General features: G+C 34.6%; 1 protein-coding gene across 1 annotated transcript in view; it reads left to right on the top strand.

Moving 5' to 3' along the window:
- Positions 1-20,983, top strand: part of TOPAZ1 (testis and ovary specific PAZ domain containing 1) — a 63,331-nt gene extending 42,348 nt beyond the window's left edge. The window contains 6 exon segments of the mRNA XM_011357481.1: positions 645-745; positions 3,004-3,169; positions 11,069-11,233; positions 12,528-12,731; positions 17,409-17,592; positions 20,764-20,983. Of these exon segments, the coding sequence (XP_011355783.1) occupies positions 645-745; positions 3,004-3,169; positions 11,069-11,233; positions 12,528-12,731; positions 17,409-17,592; positions 20,764-20,983 (1,040 nt within the window).
- The last annotated feature ends 1,345 nt before the right edge of the window (positions 20,984-22,328 follow it).

Raw genomic sequence — 22,328 nt, 5'->3', positions numbered from 1 at the left:
CCATGTTGGGGATAAATTGATATTGCAGGTTTCAAATACTTCTTTCTTTTTATAAATTTTCCATCTATTTATTGTTAAATTAGATTCATGATATAAGGTCAAAAATTGGTGTTTTAATATCAAATGTTTCATGTTCTCATTTTTCTTTTCATTCAGATTGGTGAAACTATTGCTAGCAAATCATATTGAAGCACCTGAATTTTTGAATCATCCAAGTTGTTACTATCTTCACTATTATGAGTCAACAAAATTCACATATTTTTATTTTTCAATTACAGTTGACATTCAATATTTTATAAAAATTCACATATTTTTAAGACTTTTTTTTTATATGAGCTGTTCACTGCCATATTATCAGGGGTTGGCAAACTTTCTGTAAAGAACTAAATAGTAAATATTTTAGGCTTTGTATACATCTCATATGATCTGTGTCACATGGTTTTGTTTTCTTTTAAAACAATCCTTTAAAAAAATTCTTAGCCCCCAGACTAATTAAAACAGGCCATGGGCCAGATTTGGTCTGTGGGCTGTAGTTTGCCGACACCTGGTATTTGTGGTAGTGTCAGTAATTCCATTTTAATTTGCCTTTTCTATCATTTTAAGTGACCATTCACTTTCTTCCAAATGCCTACTTTGTGTTTCAGTTAGCAAAGATCCACAAAATAGTGAAGTTGATAAAACTTTGCTGGGAAGAATCGGAATCAGTGCTATGTACTTCTATCACAAGCTGTTGCAGTGGTCCAAGGTACTTCATTAAATTTCTGTTTTGGCTTGGTATTGACTATGTTAGTTTTAAATTTTTAGACAGAATATAAGTTAACCCTACAATTGTAATAATCATCACAAATGACAAAATGAGTCCCAGACGAATAATTGAATTCTTAGGTGGTATATTAGGCAAATGTGAAAAGGAGGTGGCATGGGACTTTGCTACTATGAAGAATTTCAGTATAGGGAACACTTCGGAGGCTGTGCTAAATATCATATTTATTCAAAGCAACTTTGAATTCAAAATTTATTTTGCCAGTTCCTGAGTATTCATCGCATTGTAATTCTGTAAGTGTTCAAGACACCTTTTCTAAATGAACACAGGATACTCACAATTAACAGAACTCCTTAAAAATCACCTCTGAGAATGCTCTGGAACACTATTTACAATATTTCTTACTATCTTCCTTTGAGGTTTAGCTGCCCATAGATGTGGTCTAGTGATTTCAGATCATATTGTACTGCCATTGTTTAGGGTTCCCTGATGTGGCAGGTGGAGTTATAGATTCAGTAGAGGACAAGAAAATCTAAACTAGAGAAGAAGTGCTGAGGAATGGAGTGACAAAGAGTGGAACAGTTGAGAATGCGGTCACTATTGAATCAACTTTAAAATGTATCCTTTGTTACTTTTTATAAAGCAGTTATTTCAAAATTGAATGAGTTTAATAACATTTAAGTACATAGTCGCTCATACACATACAAAAGTCATGAATTTTTTTTTTAATTAAAAACAACAGAATCATTGTAGAGAAGGTCTTCAAGAGGTTTAGCATTTATTTTACGGTAGGCTCAGAATGGGCAAAATGTACCTTGTCCCTGGCCTCACAGTGTAGCTTAAAGTTGACCATAGTATTAATTTCTTGGATAGTTAAGGCTTGAGAAATTAAGGACTACCTACTAAAAAGACTCTTTTTAAAAACAGACTGACAACAGACTAAGTACAAAGAAATTTCACAATCTTCTTTGGGCTCCTGCTGGCACTCAGATGTCTGCAGTCATCATCACCTCTTACCCCTCCCATTTCCCCCTTCCCTTGACATAAAAGAAGCCTGAACTCTGACTTTCTTAAGATGGTTCTTTAAGATGCTTGCCTACCATCTTCTTGGTTTGCTGGCTTTCCAAATAAAGTTGCTTTCCTTGCACCCCCTCCCTGCCTCCTCCCCCCGGCCAAAAAAATACAGACTGATTTTGCTCAAATTTTAGTATATTTTATTTTTATTAGGTTTTTTTTTCTTAAGAGGCTGGTGAATTTGTTTGTATTTTAATCTTATTTAGAACAAATTATTATCTTAGTATGATTTTTTAACGAAACGTATTTGGAACATAAAAGTAAAACCATTAAAATTAAGGTAAAACTGCTATCTCTTGGAAAAATGCACTATTTATATAGCCACATTGACAGTACCTTGACATTATAATAGCATCTGATTCAAAATAATATAAACTATAACATAAAACAAGGGTCTGCAAACTAAGGGCCAGATCTGGCCCATAGCCTGTTTTTGTACATCTCAAGAGCTAAGAATGTTTTTTATGTTTTTAAAGAATTAGAAATTAAAAAACACCAACCAGAGTGTGCAGCTAACCAAATGGGACCTGCAAAGCCTGAAGTATTTACTCTCTGATCGTTTATAGAAAAAGTTAACTGCTGACCCCTGATATAAAATAATAAATGTCCAGTTTCTGATGTCTAGACTAGAGACAATCTTTATGTAGACTACGTGAAATAATTAATCTAGTAAATCGAAGTAACTATTTTCAGCCAACAATCTTATCCTTCTTTTCTCCACTATCATTCTTTACCCAAATTCTGGAATAGATTTTCTTCATTTTCACTTTCCCTCTCTCCTGAATCTGAAGGTGATCAACAGAAGACGTGCAAAAACCTTATAATCAGTAGTTTTCTACACTAAAGCATGACATCCTTTTGCCAAGTGAAATCTTTAGGGGAAGCACAATGTATAAAACACATGAAGGAGAAGTGCTGAAAGGGGCCCCATGGCGGGGGCTGGTTAAAATGAGGCAAAGCCCTGCTTTCTCCTCTCCCCCTTCCACTGTTGTGGCTGAGCAGGAAGGGGCTTAAGGAGAGAGTCTTGGAGCAGTTTGAGAACCATCAGTCTAGAATGATGATCCGAATTGGATAACTGACTTCTATATGATTATCAGTGTGACTTTATATCTCTGTAATACTCTAAACGATTAATACTCAATGAGTGTTCTTTATTTTTACTCTAGGGAAGGAAGGTCTTAGATAAACTATATGAATTAAAAATACATTTTACAAGTTTAAAAGGACTGACAGGGCCTGAGAAGTTAGCACCAAGATGTCAGATTGTGAATATCGCAGCAGAAATTTTTCTAAAAAATGGAAGCCTAGATGGTGCCATTTGGGTATTAAGGGGTAAGTTCTGATCTATGCAAGCATAAAATGTTGCTATAAATTTTTGTCTATGTAATTACCTTAAGTTGATACTGAATTGTGGGCGATGATTTGGTTTAAACCCTAGTGGTCACTTGGGCTGGAAAGGTGATGGTTGTTAAAGGAGAAGTTGTATGAACCTTTGTTGAAAAGCTAGTTCTTACTTTGGCAAAGGCACCATACCTAATCCAGGTAAGTGCTTTACCTGGATTATCTCAATCATAAACTTGTAGAAACCCTATGAGTTTGGAATTATTACAATCCCCATTTTATGGATTAAAAAAAAAGTTGTTGGAGACATGAAGCATCTTGCCCAAAATGACATAACAAGTAAGGAGTGGAGGCTGGATTCAGCCCCATGCAGCTCATCTTCACAGGCTAAGCTTCACCTGCCCTGGAAGACAGGGAAATCCTGCCTGCAGTCTGTGTAAACTCGGGCTGTGCACATACAGGCAAGCATGACTTCAAGACAGGTAAAGCTTATGTCCCCTAGTAAGTCAATCCATCCGGCAGAAATTAAAATAAAATTGAGCCAGCAGAAGCAACTAAGATTAGTTTGGAATGAAATAAATAAAAAGTCAGAGGGCACAGTAGTAAGCACACCGTGTTATCTCACCGTCTCTTTGGCTACTTGGATGTCAGGCAGATTTCATTTGATGAAATGGGATAAAAATGAAGAAACCTCTAGAATCTCAAAGTTTAGGTGGGAGGATGGAACATATGCACAAGTAAAGCAAATAGATAACCTTTACACTAGCACACAGACACATATACTGGCACGTACGTAATCACATTCAGTGTGGAGAGTTTATGCAATACAGAGGTGAGTGGACTTCATGATCAAAAGTGTCAGAAAAGGTTTTCTTCAACTTTACATTGCCAGTGAGGTTTGCTAAGTTGGAACAGTAACCAAGACATAAATACAGAAATTAGCAAAACACAAGCCAGAGCTTATGAGCTCTGTTAGAAAGAAGAGATGTGGCAAGAAAAGGAGAGGTAAAAACAGTTGAAAAACGTGGGCGTGGGTCGTCTTGTGCGAGATAACTGCTTAAAAGTTTCTGGCACAATTAGGCTCTCTCAAACTAGAGAATGAGGGAAAGTTTGTGGGAGGGGCATAGAGTGGCCTACAGAGATTTAAAATTTTTATAATTTTGATGTTTCAATTTTGAGATTATCTTTAAATTTTTTATGTTATAATCACAGGATTCTCTTTTGCAGTGACTGTTTCAATTGAAAGTCATTTTCATAAGTAAAATTTTATTTCTTCAAAAGAAGGGCCCACAGAAGTATAAGTTCTCCCCAGAATTTTTTTTGTTCTTAAAAGGGTTCTGTAGTGAACAGGCCATTCTCAAGAAAGGAAATACAAATGGCTGAACCCCATTTATAGTAAGCGAGAGTAATATTCACTCATAATAAGAAAAGTTAAAATTACAGAACACCTGTCATTCAAGCAAAGATCAAAGTTTGGTGATATGCTTTTCCTGAGGACATAGAGAAACGGGCATTCACATACATTTATTTAAGGGCTTTTTAGCAAAATATCTGTCAAAATTTAATGCATATTTGCTTTAATCTGTCAATTCCGTTTTTAGGAATTTCTCCTACAAACACATTTATAGCTATATACAATGTTATGTACTGTATGTTTTCTGGACTCTTTTTATCATCACCAGTGCTAACAGAGGATTCTAGATAACTTAAATGTCTGTTGAGGAAGTACCATTTAAACTGTGTGATAGCCATATGATGGAATAGAATGAGGCATATCTATAGGTATTCATTCGGAATGATCTTTAGGATCTGCTGCCAAGTAAAAAAAAAGAAATGTGCAGATCATATACAATATGCTACCATTTGTGCAAAAATAAAATAAAATGGATATATATATGTATGTATATATATATATGTATGCTTATATACCCCTAGAATATCTGTAGAAAGATGCATAGGAAACGAGTAATAGTGGTTGCTTCCGGGAAAGGAATTGGGGACAGGGATGAGAGGCAGATTAACCTTTTACATATTTTTTTTCTATATTTTTTTCATTTAAAAAAAAGTACATTTATTACTTACTAAACTTTTTAAAGAAGGAGTTACATACATTACTCATGTTTGAGAAATGCAGGATATTTTACACATTTTTGGTTTTGTGGGTGACAAACATCATAATAAGAAGAAATCTATTGTTTTGGCTTTTCACTTTGACATTTAAAACTCTTTCTCAGCACTACTAGCTTGTATCCTGGTAAATGAACAACAAATTCCTACCCGCCCTTACTAGCATACAAAAAAGCCTTAAAATCATAATTTTATAGTTTTTATAATTCAGCTTATAGTTTGGAGGCTGAAAAATAACTCGAATATAAATTTTCTGAAAAGTTATGCCATTTATTGAGAAACTACCTTTGAATTTTAAAATAACTTTTATTGCCTTAATATAAGTAATGCTTATTCATTATAGAGAAATAGAAAAGGCAGATAAGCAAAACTGATGATAAAAATTCCTTATTTAGTCATCCAGAAATGACTATTATCCACTTTAATGCCACTATTTTTCGTACTTCACATTCTTTTTTCAGGGAACAGTCTTTCTGTGGACATCTTTCTGTGAAAAGGAATATTCTACAGCATCACTTATTGGACTCCATGGTTTTCCACCTTATGAATAAACACACACACACACACACACCACACCACACCACACCACACCACTCCCACCCCCACCCCCAGATACCTAGATATATCCATGAATCCACTTTTCTTGAACAAGCTTATTTTCAAATGTCTAGGATATAATAATAATCTCTGCTAAACATCCCTTTATAAAAATCTTTATTATATCCTTAGAATATACATTCTGATGGAATTGCTGGGTTAATGGGCAGTTTAAAGCTTTTTGGTAAATGTTGGCAAATCTACCTTTATTCTCAGATTTGTGACAAGTTATTTTGAATTTATTAGAAAGTCTCCCTTTATGAGAAAATCCTAGAGAATTGTTACATATGTTCTATACAGACATTGTCCTTTAAGGGATCACAGGTACATGTAAACAATTCAAGTGTTAGTGCCCAATATTCTGGTTTTTAGTTATCAGACAGACTGGTGCATTTCAGTTTCTACAAACCCTAATCTCACTATTCAATATAATCCACTGCAGAGTTTATCTCTGTCAGTAGAATACAAAGGTACTGTACACCTTCAGAAAGGTTGTACTAATTACATAGTCCTTAGCAGTGTATGAAGTTGCATGTTCTGAAACACCCTTGACAACTTTGAATATTATTATTTTTCTTATCTCTGCTAGTTTGTAGGGCAAAAGTGATATTCACTGCTTTACTTTGCATTTAATTGCTTATTAGAAAATTTAATGACTTTTCTCTTTTTTTACTTGTACTTATGCTTTTGTGAATTACCAGTTCATGTTCTTGGTCTGTTTTTGAATTGTGATATTTCTCTTCATTATTGATTTAATAATGTGAGTATTCACTACATACCGAGCATTGTGCTAAGTGTGTTACTTGTGTCATCTCACTGAATTGACACCAAACCCGTGAGGTAGGTGATGGTATCCCAAGGTGGGGACACTGAGGTTCAGAAATCACACAACAAAATAAGTAAGCTCTACACCAATACTATTATTTTCCCTAGTCTTTCCTTTAAATGGACTTTATAGAATTACAACAAGAGCGCAGAAGTACAAACCACACAGACCCGAACTAAGCTGATCAACTACCTGAGCAAAATGGTGATTCTGATCTTGTTTCCGTAAATCTAAGAAAGAGGTTCTCAAACTCGAACATCAGAATACCTCAAAAGGCTTGTGTGGCCCACCCCAAGATTTTCTGATGAATTAAGCCTAAGATGGCTCCTGAGAAATTGCATCTTTCACAAATTCTCAGATGTTGCGGATGATACTGCTGGTCGAGGAACCTCACTTTGAAGACCACTGCCCTACAGCACTCTCATGTGGTGACTTCTCACACCTCACCCATGTCCCTAAACTATACTTCCTCAAGTCACTCCCCCAGTTTGCTAACTACAAGCATCACCATTTTTATTATGGATTCTTTATTATGGATTATCTGTGAATTTGCTTCATTTAACTATCCCTGCATCTTTGCACCATCCTAAGGAGGAAATGGCTGGGTTTTTTTGGGTGGGGGTGGAGGGAGGGTTAAAGATTGTTTTTCTAGTTTTATTGAGATATAATTGACATACAACACTGTATAAGTTTAAGGTGTATGGCACTTACATAAATTTTGAAATGAATTCCACAATAAGTTTGTTCATTTCCTATAAATACAAAAAAGAAAAAAATGTTTTTCCCTTGCGATGAGAACTCTTAGGATCTACTCTCTTAACAGCTTTTCTATATGTCACACAGCAGTGTTAGCTACAGTCGTCATGTACATTACATCCCTAGTACTTATTTATCGTATAACTGGAAGTTCATACCTTTTAACCTCTTCCATCCAGTTACGCCACCCCTCAAATCTGATCTTGAGTTTGGGGTTTTTTTAGATTTTGTATATAAGTAATATCATACAGTGTTTGTCTTCCTATGTCTGACTTACTTAGCATAATGCTCTGAAGATCCATCTATGTTGTCTCAGGCTGGAGTTTTCAAAAGCATGTATATATATATATGTTTTTTAGTTTTTCTTTTTTAGAAAAGTGTTAACTTTTTTATACTAGGAAATTAAATATAAAGGTTAGCTCGAACACCTGGACTAGTGACTGTCATTACAGTAATATAAGCATATAAAATTTTTTAATATATTTTTTAAAAACTGTATTGTCTTTATTTTCAATCACTGGAAATGTCGTGTTAGTCCAGTGTTGTGTTAGGCCCGGCCATCTTCAGCCTGTTTTGATACCACAGTTTTACTTATCTCTGACTTATCTAGGCATAGCCACTGTTTGGATCATCATCACCTCTTTCCCAAATAATTTTCACCAAATGTGAGTTCTGGTCATTTTCAGTGATGGGATATTTGATTTTTATTAATTTCTTCTTTGTACTTTTCTGTTTTGCTTCATTTTTATAGTAATAGTTTATTTTTAAAAAAACATTATTTTAAAAGTAAATCAACCAACTTGACCTCATCCTAAGCAATAAAATATTTGAATTCACAGGTTTAATGTGATTTTTATATTTAATGTAATCTTTATATTTTTTATAATGCACAAATGGCTTATTAAAATTATAATGTAACATCTAAATTTAGTTTAGGTGCCATCAATGACATATATATCACACTTAGGAAAACTTCATGATTTTTTTGCATTTTTGTTTGTTTTCTTCTTTTGCCCAACTGATATTTCTTTTTATTTAACATAAACTGCTTTTTAAATCTTTTATAATTTTTGTTTTGTAACATGCTTTAGGCAGTCCTTAGCTATCTCAGAATTACAGATTCACCCACATGGTCTTCAAATTTTTTTATTCATCGTTACTTTTAAATTTTGACATGAAGTGGGAACCTAATTTTATTTCCCCAAAATGTCCCAACCCATCCTTTATTCACTTATTTGAAATGCCACTTTTGTCTTAGAATCTTGTATCTGCTTGGGCCTGTTTCTGTACTTGTCTTCTCTCCCAGAGATCTCTGTTTCCGTGCTAGCACCATACTCTTTTTCGTTAATGTAGCTTTAGAGTATGTGATAATATCTGTTTAGACAAGACCATCCTCACTCCTCTACTTTTCCTCTATTCTTTGCTGTTCTCAAGTGTTTATTCTTTGGGGAGTAATTCAGAATTATTGAATTAATACAGCTCTGTAGGACATTTGATTGGGATTATATTAAATGTAAAGTCAGGTTTTAATACAGCTCTGTAGGAAATTTTAATACAGCTCTGTAGGAAATTTGATTGGGATTATATTAAATGTATACATTAAAGGGAGAACAGATATCTTTAGATACTTCCCCCTCACAGTATTCACCGTTGTAAAGAATGGTCTCACCGACTGGCCTAGAAATTCATTCACTGCAGACTGTCTTAATAGTCTTTATATTCTCAGTGCCTACATTCAAAATCTTGTACAAGTAAAACTGAATATGCATATGTTGGAAGGTAAGTAGATAAAGAATGGCAATTATAGAAAATTTGCTTGCCTTTTGACTTTGAGATATTTAAACAAATGGAAACTATTCCCCAACTCTGGAACAGAGAAAAATATGAGGATCAATGTAATCAGAACTTTTATCACCATAAAACTAATAAACTGGTTTTTATTCTTGAGAATTCTTATAAGAGTTTTTATAAATTTTTTATAAAAGTTATGTTGATAGAGTTATGAATGGGTTGTATTAGTTGAAAGTTATTAATTTCCAGTGATTTCCCAATTATTAGTTTTCGTTAACTTTGGTACATAAAACAACCACCTTACCCAGATTTTTAAAATGTAATTACACAATTTGATAAGATTTCAAAATGAATCTCCTAAAAATATCTTTTCAAAAAATATATTATTCTACCTTAACAATAAAGAATAAGTACTAAACAAAAAACAGTGCAATTTTCATGAGAAAAGTCCACATAGTCTATTTATAAGTGTCAAATATCCACCAGATAATATGATTAACAAAAAATATTTGAACTTAATCAAAATGAAATTTATAAGGAATGGAGATTTAGCAGTTTTACTTTTTTGTGGGAATTATGTTAAACAAATGAACTGTGCAGTCTTTCAAGATAATAAGTTCATTCAAATCTCTCTATACTGTAAAATTTAAGCACATTTAGACTAATGAAGGTTTTTGTCTAAATGAGTTAATATTCGTAGAGCACTATTTGTAAAACATTGCCTAGCACATAGTATAAATCAAGTCAATCACATGGGCTCTAGTGATTTAAAAACAATTTCCTGTTTTAAAATTTTATACTAGATACTTAAGGCTTTATTTTAGCATCGTATACTTGAATTATAAAATCTTTCTTTAATACCTTTTTTATTCACTGTGCTGGGAAGGCCACAGAAGAAAAAGATTACATGGCTCCTTCATTTAGTCCAGTTGAAAAAGAACACAGAAGTGTTCTTCGAGTGTTAAATAGCAATGCTTCATCCTGTGTCTCATTGTATGTATGATGATTGAGGAAATTAGGTAAATGAGAAAATATTCACATTTCTAACATTTTAGTACCTCAGTGTTCTGTACTAGTCTCCTATTGTTCTCAATGAGAAAATCTGAGCAGAACCAAGGAACTTCAGCATGATTCATAATATTCTTTTTTTAAGCTATGTGATGGGTATATAAGAGTTCATTTTATTATTATGCTTTTATAACTTACATAATTGAGGTATTCTGTATGTATCAAATATTTTAAAATAAAAATTGTTTTTAAACTTGAGATAAGCTATTCTCCGATACCAAAATTAAACTATGTCCACACAAATATTTTACATTATTACAGATATTCATTATAACTGAACATTTTGTCATATAAAAATAAACTTTAACTTCAGAATCAATAACTGATTAGTACTCTTAGAAAAATGAAGAATTACAGACAGAAAAGGTTGAAAATCACATGTGGGATATAAACCTAAAAGCAACAAATGAACAGGACAAACAGACTCATGGACATGGATAATGGACTAGTGGTTACCAGAGGGGTGGGGGAGGGAGGAAAAATTAAAAAATATAAAATGTTGAATAGAAGTTAAAAAAGAAAAATGAAGAATTAAAAAATAAGTATAATAGGATGGTCATGATCATCACTATGTAAGTTGTTTGTAATAAATTTGAGCTATGGTTGTCTTTTCTGAGTACATAGATTTAAGTTTCGTCACTTTCCAAAAGATATTTAAAAACATTAATTGTGATTATACCGAATAAAATTTTCAGTGTAAATTATTACTTTTTTCTTTTTGAAAGAGTCAGAATGGATAATCAATACACCACTGTGGCCTTGTGATAGATTGGATGTTCTCAATCGACATAATCTGCTCTGTACAATTGCACATGAAATCTTAGCCAAGAGCCTTTACAGACAGACATTTGAAGTTTTGCAAAATCTACCAGGTTTTCAAAATTCTCAAGGTATGTTATTTAAAAGTCTAGCTTAATTATCCTTTGCCCATCTGGTATTTAACTGTTTTAAGAAACAGTTCTCCACCTGTTTTGGTTGACTTTTATATTCCAGCATATATTTTTAATGAAGTTGTTTTCTGTGAAATGTGTTCTCTGCAAATTGAATATGCTTTCCTGAGGATTGGAAAAAAAAAAAAATCAGAGATGCTTATTTTGGAGTGGTTTGTCAGCAGTTCCTAACAGAAGCCTTTTCATCATTCCCCCTTCCCTAGGTCTGTCAGATCTTCAGCGAATAATATATTAAGTGCTCCTAGCAAGCATCATATCTTAAAAGAATTCATTGCATTGGAATAATGAAGAATACTTTTTTGTATCATTTAACAAATATAGAACTTAGTTTCTATTACCTTAGAACATAGGTAAACATGGAATAAATAGAGGAAATTAAGCAGATGGCAAGTTCAAAGAAAGAACATCAGTGTGGGCAATGATAGATAGTGCTCTTGAATGCTAAAGCTCAGATCATATATGTACAGGAAGAGGAAGTCCATGTTAAGGGTAAGGAGTGAAGGCTTTGGGTCAGAAATGAGCTGAGTGGTGGGTTAACATACAATGAAAACATTAACCCAAGGGCCTCCCCTCAGTGCTTTATCAAAGTTGCTGTTTTAGGAAAGTCCCTCTGATGGTAATGTTTAGGAAGAGACATAAAGGTGAGAAGATTAATTTCCTGATAAAGCCTGAACCCCTAAAAGATCCTAAGGTGATGAGGACTTAGAGTCTAGGTCATAGATCTAACTGGCTGGATACAGGGAATAAAAGACTTGGGAATCTCCAAAGTGACTTCACTTTCTTTTAAGTGAAGAATCGAAAGGAATAGAAATAAAGGATTTTTTTTCATTTGCGAGTGAATATTTATAAGGGGATGATTTATTTTTAATTATGGGAAATAGACATCTGAGGTCCGAACTGTAGATAGACTGCAAACAGAACCGTGCAGTCATTCATTTGAGACACCACAGATGCAGTCACATGAGGGGATCACAGACAGGTGTCAGTGCAGCCTCTGCAATCATTGTCAAGCTTCCTTTCATATTCATTACAAAGTAAATGAATGGTTATACTTTTGTTGAAGGCATTTTTGTTTTTCTTAGAGAATATGTAAGATGACTGCATTTTAGTGATGTGACACCTGCAGTGGGTAGGAAAGTGCCAAGGGTAGCAGAGGGGAAAGAAAAGTAGTAAGAGAAGTTTGAGAGGCTAAGGTAGAGCAATTTCATTATATCAATTATTTTTTTCTTTTCAGAAACTGTGGAGGTCTCACAGTATAGCCTTCTTTTTAATAAACTCCTAGATGCCTGTATAGAAAGCAACAGTCTTGGTATGTCATCCTCCGTAGCAGAATTTATGATTTCAAAGAGCATCCCTATTGATTTTTCCTTTCTTAGAAGATTAATTACTTCTTTAGGAAGGAGTTGTTTATGGCTCAAAGCCAGAGCCCACTACAAAAGTAAGTTACATTTAAAATTTTTTAATTTGGTATATTGGTTTTGACTTTGATTTGCTAACACTGAATCCTTGTATAATATTTACAACAAGACATTTAAATATGTAAAGAGCAGTTGATACACATTCAAAGATAGTGGTCTAAACAGATCTGTCCTCTCTTTTGACACCTATTATTTCTCTTGTTTCTAATTACCGTATTTTTATTTCTTTGCACATTAATATGTCCACTGGAGGGTGCACAGAGGAAGTAAATGACAGAACCAGTTTGGCATATCTTATAAATATGTAGAAGTAAAACAATTGGGTAGAATGAAGTTTAAGGAATATTTGCATATTTTATTTATTCCTGCTATATTCCTGATCTTTATAATTTGGAGTATTCTATAGCAGGCCATATAGGAAGTACAGAGCGTGCCATTACAGTGAACATGATACATAACAGTTTTTCAAATAGAACTCTGTTAATCTATTTACAGCTATTTCTGTCAAACCAGTAAGCCAGGAAAACTAATGCTTTCTCTAACCCAGCCGTCTCACAGGTACTTTAATTAGAAAGTAATTCCAGGTAGAGTCTAGATCTAGAAAACAATCCTTTTCTGCCTTCCTGCAGCAATTTGTCATAAATTTCCATTTCTATCACTGTCATTTGTATAACAAACACTTAAGTACCTACTGTGTCACCACTGTGCCAAATGTGTCAAACATCCCAGCTACCCCTCCCTGCACAAAACCTCTCTGAACTTGGAAGTGTTTTTCACACTACCAGCTGTGATCAGGTTAGCAGGTGGTAACTTTTTTCCCAATGAAATGGGAAAATACGTATTAGTGTGCATTACAGGTAGTAAGGTTAAGTATTATTTGATAAAATTTTCATTTCATTTTATAAATGTATACAAGGTCATTATGTAAAATGTATTTATCTTAAGTGACAATAAAGTTTTGAAAGCAGTATTTTTTTTAAAAGGACAATCAGAAATTTAGAGGAAAAGTAGAACTGTTTGTTTATAGCACCTCATTTCAATTTTGTGTTTATGTTTCAACTCATACTATTTCCCTGAAGACTGCTAGAAATCACACACAAAGTATATACATACTATCTGCTATAACTTCTTGATTTTAATATAAATGGGGTTATTTATTTCCAAATAATTGTTCAATTTGAGGAAAATGCCATCAGAAGGTATTGTATGCTACAGGAACAAAATATAAGCTTGAAAACATTTAAATGAGATTTATATGAACCTTTCTATTTTTTAGTTGGAAAGAAAATTTTATATTAAATCAGCTAAACTTAATCATGTATTTTTAAAAATTTTAATAAGATATGTAATAAGCTTTATGGAGATATAATTCAAATACCATGTGGATATACAGTTCACCCACTTAACACATATAATTCAATGGTTTTAGTGTATTTACAGTTGCACAACCATCACATAATCAATTTAGAACATTTTCAGAAACCCCATCTCCATTAGCAGTCACTCTTCTTCCCCCAAGGTTTTTCCAACCCTAATAAGAATTTATTTTTAAAGGGTTTTTTTTAGCAATCTGTTAATGTCTAGGTACAAGTCAGTACCTTTGTTATTAGCACTTTCACCTTATCTAAACACATCTATGCCTAATTTTATATGCAGTGAAACTCCCGGGACTTATGTAAGTGAAGTTATAAGTAAAGAGTATTTGGGGGGCAGGGAGGGTTTAATGTACCTGAATTATAAAATGAAATGAGTGATTTATAGCTTCTGATCAGTTTTCAGAACATCTCATTTCTTGACAGTGTTGACATTTGAAATATCATTGGAACTCTCTTTAGATTTATCTTCACACACAGCTTAACACTGGCTAGAAAAGCCTTCCAATGCCTTATACAGTAGGCCCCCCTCATCCATGGTGTCACTTTCCGCAGTGTGTTACCTGCAGTTGACTGTGGTCCAAAGTATTAAATGGAAAATTCCAGAAATAATTCGTAAGGTTTGATTTGCCCTCTATTTTGAGTAGCGTGGTAAAACCTGCTTTGTCCTGCCAGGGATGAGAGTCATCCCTTTGACCAGCATATCCACACAGTAGATACCCCCTGCCCGATAATCACTGATAATCACAGCCGTCCCTGTTGTCAGATCGACTATCACTGTATCACAGTGCTCATATTCAAGTAACCCTCATCGTACTTCATAATCATCTCAGAGCGCGAGAGTAGTGATGCTGGCAATTCAGACATGCCAAAGAGAAGCTGGAAAGCATCTGTATGTATAGGAAAAAACATGGTATGTATAGGGTTTAGCACTGTCCGCCGTGCCAGACATCCACAGGGAGTCTTAGATTGTCTCCCCCGAGGATGAGGGAGCACCATGGCGATCACATCCACTAGTACCGGTAGGGCTGTGGTGCCCATGCCTTTGTTTTGCTTTTTTTTAAATATATCTTTACAGTTATTGAGATAATTTCACATTCCATAAAATTCACCCATTTAAAGTGTACAGTGCAGTAGTTGTTATATCCAAGAGTTGTGCAGCCATCACCACAGTCTAATTTTGGAACATGTCCCACACCTCCAGAAGAAACCCTAAACACATTAGCATTCATTCCCCATTCCCTGGATGTTTCCCGCCAGACCCAGCGCCAGGCAACAACTGATCTAACTCCGTTCCTGTGCATTTGCCTATTCTGGGCATTTCTCATAAATGGAATCATGCAATATGTAGTTTTTGCAACTGGCTTCTTAGACTGAGCATAATTTCAAGGTTCCTGTTGTAGCACATATCAACATTTCATTCCTTTTTATTGCTGAATAATATTCCATTGGATGGAATTTGTTTATCCATCAGTAGATAGACATTTGATTTGTTTCCACTTTAGGGCTTTATAAATAACACTGCTGTAAACATTTACATGCAAGTTTTTGTGTGGACCCACATTTTCATTTCTCTTGAGAGCAGAACTGCTGGCTCTTATGGTAAATCTATGTTTAGCATTTTGAAGAACTGCCAATCTATCTTCCAAAGAAGCTGCACCATTTTATATTTACATTCTCACCAGCCAAGTATGGGATTGCCAATTTCTTCACATCATCACCAATACTTGTTACTGTGTTTTTTACTTTAGCCTTCCTAGTGGATATAAAGTGATACCTCATTATAGTTTTGATTTGCATGCTTCTAATGACTAATGATGTTGAGCATCTTTTCCTTATTGGTCATTTGTGAATCTTCTGTGAAGAAATCTCTGTTAAATCCTTTACCCATTTTTTTGCACATTTTAAATTGGGTTTTTCTTGTTGAGTTGTAAGAGTGTGTGTGTATACACATGTACACATGTACACACATATGTGCATACATATATACACATACACACTCTAGATACAAGTCCTGTGAATTTCATGATCCTACATGAATTTCGAATATGTTTTCCATTCAGTGAGTTGTCTTTCACTTTCTTGATGACTCTGCTTTGCTTTTGTTCCCAAACTAATCAGACAAAAATTGTCCAGAGACAGTAAAGTTGCCTTCCTGACGCTCCTGATTTGTTCTCTCTTGTCCTAAAAATACTACTTTTCTCTCAGAGCTAAAAAGGCAGGAAGGGGAGATGTTATTAGTATGTCTTCCCATTACTTCCTCCACTAAAATCAAGTAGGAGTATTTTTCTTTTCATATTTGATTTTAGAGGGGGGGGGAGTAAATTTTTAGTGAATTTAGTAAATTTCTACTTAATTTGTTATTTTTTGTTTTCCTCTTCTGGTCAGAAAAGTAAAACATGAATGCATGTAAATTATACCTACCAGCAGCTAGGAAAGTCAATGAGTCAATAGTTTGTTAGTCCTGGAAGTGACCTGGACTACCTAGTGATTAGAAATGCAAGTAAAATTATAAGTAAAGAGTATTTGGGGGTGGTAGGTGAAGAGAGGGTTTAATGTACCTGAATTATAAAAAGAAATGAGTAATTTACAGTAACTGATCAGTCTTCAGAACATCTCATTTCCTGACAGTGTTGACATTCAACATATCATTAGAACACTGTTTAGAGTTGGGACTACCTAGTGGTTAGAAATCCAAAATCTGGAGTCAGAAGGTCAGGGTGCTTTACCCAAAGCCCCTCATCTATAATATGGGAATTAAAATTAGATAAAACCTACATGTTTAGCACAGGTACCTGGCATATAGTACATCCTCAAAGATTAGCCATCATCATCCATATTGGAAAGATTTCTTAAATTTATCTTAAAACATTTTAAGCAAATTGTACATACAGAGTTAAGTTGGTTTTAGTAAAAGATAACAATATAATATTGCCTGTATACTATTCTGGTTTTTTAATTATTCCAAAAGTATGTTGCACTGACTGTGGCTTGAAATAAATGCGTAGTTGCCACAATGAGGCTCAAAAATCATTTTTCAGAGAGTTTAACATATTTCTACTTCATATTTAATGTTTCAAAAACATTTTACAAAGAATAATTTCACATGTACTAGGATAACCTCACTACCACATAATTCATGTAATATATCTGCTTCTAATGTGAAGACTAATTCACATTAATGTAATTATTAATGTAAATGTGAATTAATGTGAATTAATGTAATTCACATTAATGTAATTATTGCCTATGGATATTTTGGAAATCTAGGTTTTTCACCTATTGACGTTTTAGTAAAGTTTGATCTATTATTTGATTTTTCAGGTGCTCTTTCATTGGGTTGCTACCCACCATTAGAGGGAAATTTATACCGAAAACTTCTACTGATTCCTTCTTATTTATCTGAGATTGAAATGCTTTTAGCTATTGAAATCTTCCTGGTATCTAACGCTAGTAGTATTCAGAGTCCTGGTACTTCTACACAGATGCTGCAGATAGTTTTGAAAAGGTTGGTTGGTATAACTTCTAATTGCATCCTGAAAGCAGATCGTGGCTTCCTACACCTGCCCTAGAATGTAAATGTTATATATATTTATATATTTTTGTTTGTGTATGTTTCTATGTGTGCTTATATATATACGCTTATATAATTGCATATTGTGTATTTACACACTTTGGTAACATTTAAATAGAGAAAGGATGTGACCTATTTGAGACTTAAAACCAAATTAGTAGCATTCAACAAAAACTTTAACAATTTCAAAGATACTGTTAGATGTTCAAAGAAATGGGTCCTCTTTAGGTATCAATCTTTTTCATGTACTGATAGCTTTTAGATAGGTACCTAAAAGTTATTTATCTTTTTGATCAATACAGAACCAGGTCTAAAAGGGAAATATGTGATAATTTATTAAGTTCAGTCAAGAATCCTGTTAAGGACATGGTTTTATAGTGTAGTGGTTAGCATGTCTGCTTTACACGCAGAAGTTCCTGGGTTCACACCCCAGTGGAGCCACGGTCCATGGTCTGTGGCCATGCCACCCTGAACAAGCCCAGTGTCTGATCTCGGAAGCTAAACAGGGTCGGGCCTGGTTAGTAATTGGGTGAGAGACCACCTAAGAAGACCAGGTGCTGTAGGCATAAATACAACTAAAAAAAAAAAAAAAAGAATCCTGTTGAAAATAAACCCATTAGCCTAGTTTCCATATTTTAAAATGTTGCAGTAAATGCATAAATATTATAATGTAGCTGTTGAACCAGAATAGATCCCTTCAAATAATTTTTTCCAGGTTCCAGAATTTAGGCTTACAGCACTCCAATTTCCTGTCAGCCTTATCCAGCAAACTTGAATTATGAAGATCTCATGGGACTCCTGTTTTAGAGCTTCTTGACAAGAATTTTGCTTCAGTTTACTGGTGTTACAAACCAGATCCTCAGATTGAATATTCTATCAGTTATCTATTACTGTATATAAATTATTCCAAAACTTAGTGGCTTAAAACTGCAAATATATTATTTGTTTCTGTGGGTCAGGAATATTGGAGTAGCTGAGCAGAATGGTTCTGGCTCAGGGTCTGTCACATAGTTGGAGTCAGGATGTGGTCAGGAGCTGCAGTCACCTACCTGATGGCTTGACTGGTGCTGAAGGATCCGTTTACTGGATGGCTCACTCACATGGCTATTGGCAGGAAGCCTCAGTTCCTCTCCACAAGGGCCCTTCCATGGGTTTCTAGAGTGTCTCCATAATATAACAGCTAACTGCTCTCAGAGTAAGCACTCCAGGAGAGAAAAAGCAGGAGGAAGCTATAGTGCCTTTGTGACCTGTATCAAGAACTGAAGGCTCTGAGATTTTACCCTATTTGCTGGCTACAAGTCAGCATGCCAGTTTCATGGGTCCTAGCACAAGACATCAGGCCCCTGGGTTGGGAATAGGACTTTATTACTCATGGTATAGCAAGCAGCAGGATTATCTGCATATTTGTATCTCTTCCTCTTGCTCCCAAGTCCCACATATGGGCCCAGAGGATACCTGCACATGCAGTGGGTTCTGTCACAGGAGAGGAATCCTGAACTTTAGGAACCAGAATCTCCCATACTGAGAAATAAGCGTGCCTGCCCCATGGCTCTGCAGGAATACACTGTCTCTGCCTTGTGAGGCTGAAAACACAGCTGCTCTCTGCTCCAGACTCTTTCAACACTGTCCACTCCATAAACATCCTGAAATCCAAAATTTCCAAAAATGCAAGAGACCCACAGAGAATTATCATCTGACACCCTAGTGACCAAAGTTGCACTGTCATTTCTGCTTTACTCCTTGTGATAAACGAGTCATTTAATCCAGCTCATACTTAAAGGGAGGAGAATTGGGAAATAGTTTTAGGGCCACCTTTTTAAAACCAACTAAAATTAGCTTTCTTTCATTATAGCTCTATTCTGAGGGCTCCCTTATTTACCACTGTGCAGTACAGTGGCTGAGGCATCAAGGATCCCTATCATCCTAATGAGGGTTTGGTTTTCTCTTAGCTTTCCATTTTCCACACACATGCAGCCTCTGTATTCATTGTTCAATTGGTGGTATTTGTGACCTCGGTGCATAACTAGTGACGTGCCTAGATCTCTGATTTCTGTCCACACCAATATTGTTTTCTCTATTATGAGCCCCATCTTGTTACATTAATCTCCATGAGAGAGAATTTTATTTATCTTTAGAGTTTCCAAAACTGCACATAGTTGGCACATGGCCCAGCCTACCAGATTCCAGGCACCAGTTCCTAAGCCAGAAGGTACTAGAAGGCCCCTGACCAATCTTTCCTCCGACCACTGGCTCCTGTTCCAAGTGGAAGTCCTCACGCCCAGCACTATGGGTGACACTGGTGTTAGTGCAGGTGGGCTCATCCTCCGGCCTTGCTGCTGGGCCCTCGAGGTACTGAGAGGACACGACAAACAAAAAAGTGTTTACTATAACAGCCACGTCTCTAAATACTTCCCATTCCCGATCCCATAGGAAAAACAGCCATAAGGCATGCATTTTATGAAATTTGGAGACTAGTATAAAAGGTATTAGAAAAACAAATTCTAGTACTTTGTGAAGTACCTCAAATCAGGACTGAAGAAAAATAACCAAAATTATTAGTAAAGAATTATAGCTATAATTTGTTACCAAATGTTAACTATATATTAAATATATGCTTATAATTAAAAATAGGCCATATCAGGGTAAAACATGAATGTCAGTAACTCCAAACTTAATTAAATTCAATATTTTTATGCATTATAATGAATAATTATGTGATTTTTAACTTCGAAAATACAAAGATTGAGGTTGTTAGCTGAGTTCTAGATGTTTTTCAAACTGCGGGTCGTAGCCCATTTGTGTGGTGAAATCAAGTTACGAGGTTCCAACCACGTTACGAAGAAATGAGAATAGAAAATAGAGTACACTGTCATAAGGGTACATGTTGTTTTGTCAGAGTTTTGTTTTTATTATGAGGGTGTATACCGGATCACAGTGTAAAACATCTTTCTTACTACGTGTGGTCAAAAGAGTTTGAAAAACCCTGGTAGAAGAATATAGTGAAAAGACTGTCATAGCTTAGTACTAATCAATAAAAACAACTGTCTTTTGAAACTATAGAGCTGCTTTTTAGAGTTCTGACTTCGTGAATTGTTAACTTTGTAGATGTGAAGAAAACAAATCTCGGAGCAAGGATGATTATCAGGCTGCTGTGGAAAGATTAATTATGGCTGCTCGTTTATCAGATCCAAAGCTTTTCATTAAGCACATGACCGTCAATGTTAATAAGGAACAGGTTTATAGCTTGGAACATTGTTCTGCCCTGAAGTGGTTGAAAGAGAACATGAAGTGGGCTGGAAAGGTTTGGCTTTTCAATAACCATTAGTTTATAAAGGCTTTTTTTTTTTTAAGTAATCATTGTTGAAAATAAAAGGCAATAAAAATAAAGATGGTTTTCACTATGTTCAGCTTTTGCCTTTTATTGATTTATAGTAAGTTAATTTTCAAACACTAAAAATTTTGATTGACATATAGTTTGTAATGGTTTTAGCCACACTGAAGTGATTTTTCAGATTACTTTTTGACTTCTCTTTAATTTAGGTAAGCCTAAATATGGAAAATCCCTATTTATTTTGAAATCCCATGAAAATCATGAACTGAGTATCTTGCAGCATTCAATAAGAGGGGGATATAAAAGGGAAAATATGTAAGCAAGTAACTTTGGAGTTTTCAGAGAAACTTTTAGGAGTATGAAATAGGTTGACTGTATACTTAGTCCAATTTCTAAAGCCTATTACACATCTGTAAAATAGAATAGTAAAATATTGAAAAATGACTCAACACTAAAATTCCAGAGTACTTCCTGAGTTATACCAAAAAAAATTTAATTATCCTGTGAATAGTTTTTTAGTGTATCTTGAATACTATATTTTGAAATTCTGTAATTTCTGTGTTACATTAGGTATGACTAAAAAAAACAGTATTTTTAACAAATATACCAGAACTTAAATATCCAAACAAGGATCGTTCCTTTTTTTTTTTTTTTTTAAAGAATCATTCCTTTTAAATCATCTTAGGAAGTTAAAACTCCTTTTCTGAGTCAGCTTCAGAATCTGAAACAGCCATTCTCTAAGGTGGTCATCCGCAATCCTTAATTTGGTACTTTAGATTTGATACTTTAAATGATAATTTTAAATCATATAGAGAAAAAGTCTTAATACGATAATAAAAGGCTAAATCATGACTAACGAAACTGAAAATACTTCTTAAAGGAGTTCCCAAAATATGGTAATGGCAACGCCTTTGGAATAAGTCTATAACCTCACAAGACTAAAAAAGTTAATTCCTAGCACTCAGCAAAATGCCTATGATGAATGAAATGAATTCTATAATGAATGAGATGTGGGAAGTGAGGCGGGAGACGTCAAGAAAGATGGTCAGTTCTCTAATCTGAACAAACTGGGTGACTGACCATTACTGCAATTACTTAAATGCGGAACCTAGAAAATAAAATAGCTTTGGAGAAGTACTACCGTCAGTTTGAGGTGGTAGTACGCTTTGAAGACAAGCGGAGAATGGTAAACGGGCAATTATAAATTAGTCTTTTCCGTTGGTGGTAACTAAAACCCAAAGAGAGGAATTAGAGAAATATGAGACTGTTTAGATGTTGGCAGAATAGCATCTGAAAGGATGAAGACGCGAGATGATAAATGAAGCTTTTAGGGAAAAAA

The sequence above is a fragment of the Pteropus vampyrus genome, unplaced genomic scaffold (genome assembly GCF_000151845.1).
Source record: "Pteropus vampyrus isolate Shadow unplaced genomic scaffold, Pvam_2.0 Scaffold35, whole genome shotgun sequence".
In the NCBI taxonomy this organism is placed as follows: domain Eukaryota; kingdom Metazoa; phylum Chordata; class Mammalia; order Chiroptera; family Pteropodidae; genus Pteropus; species Pteropus vampyrus.
This window is presented reverse-complemented; position numbering and strand designations above follow the sequence as displayed.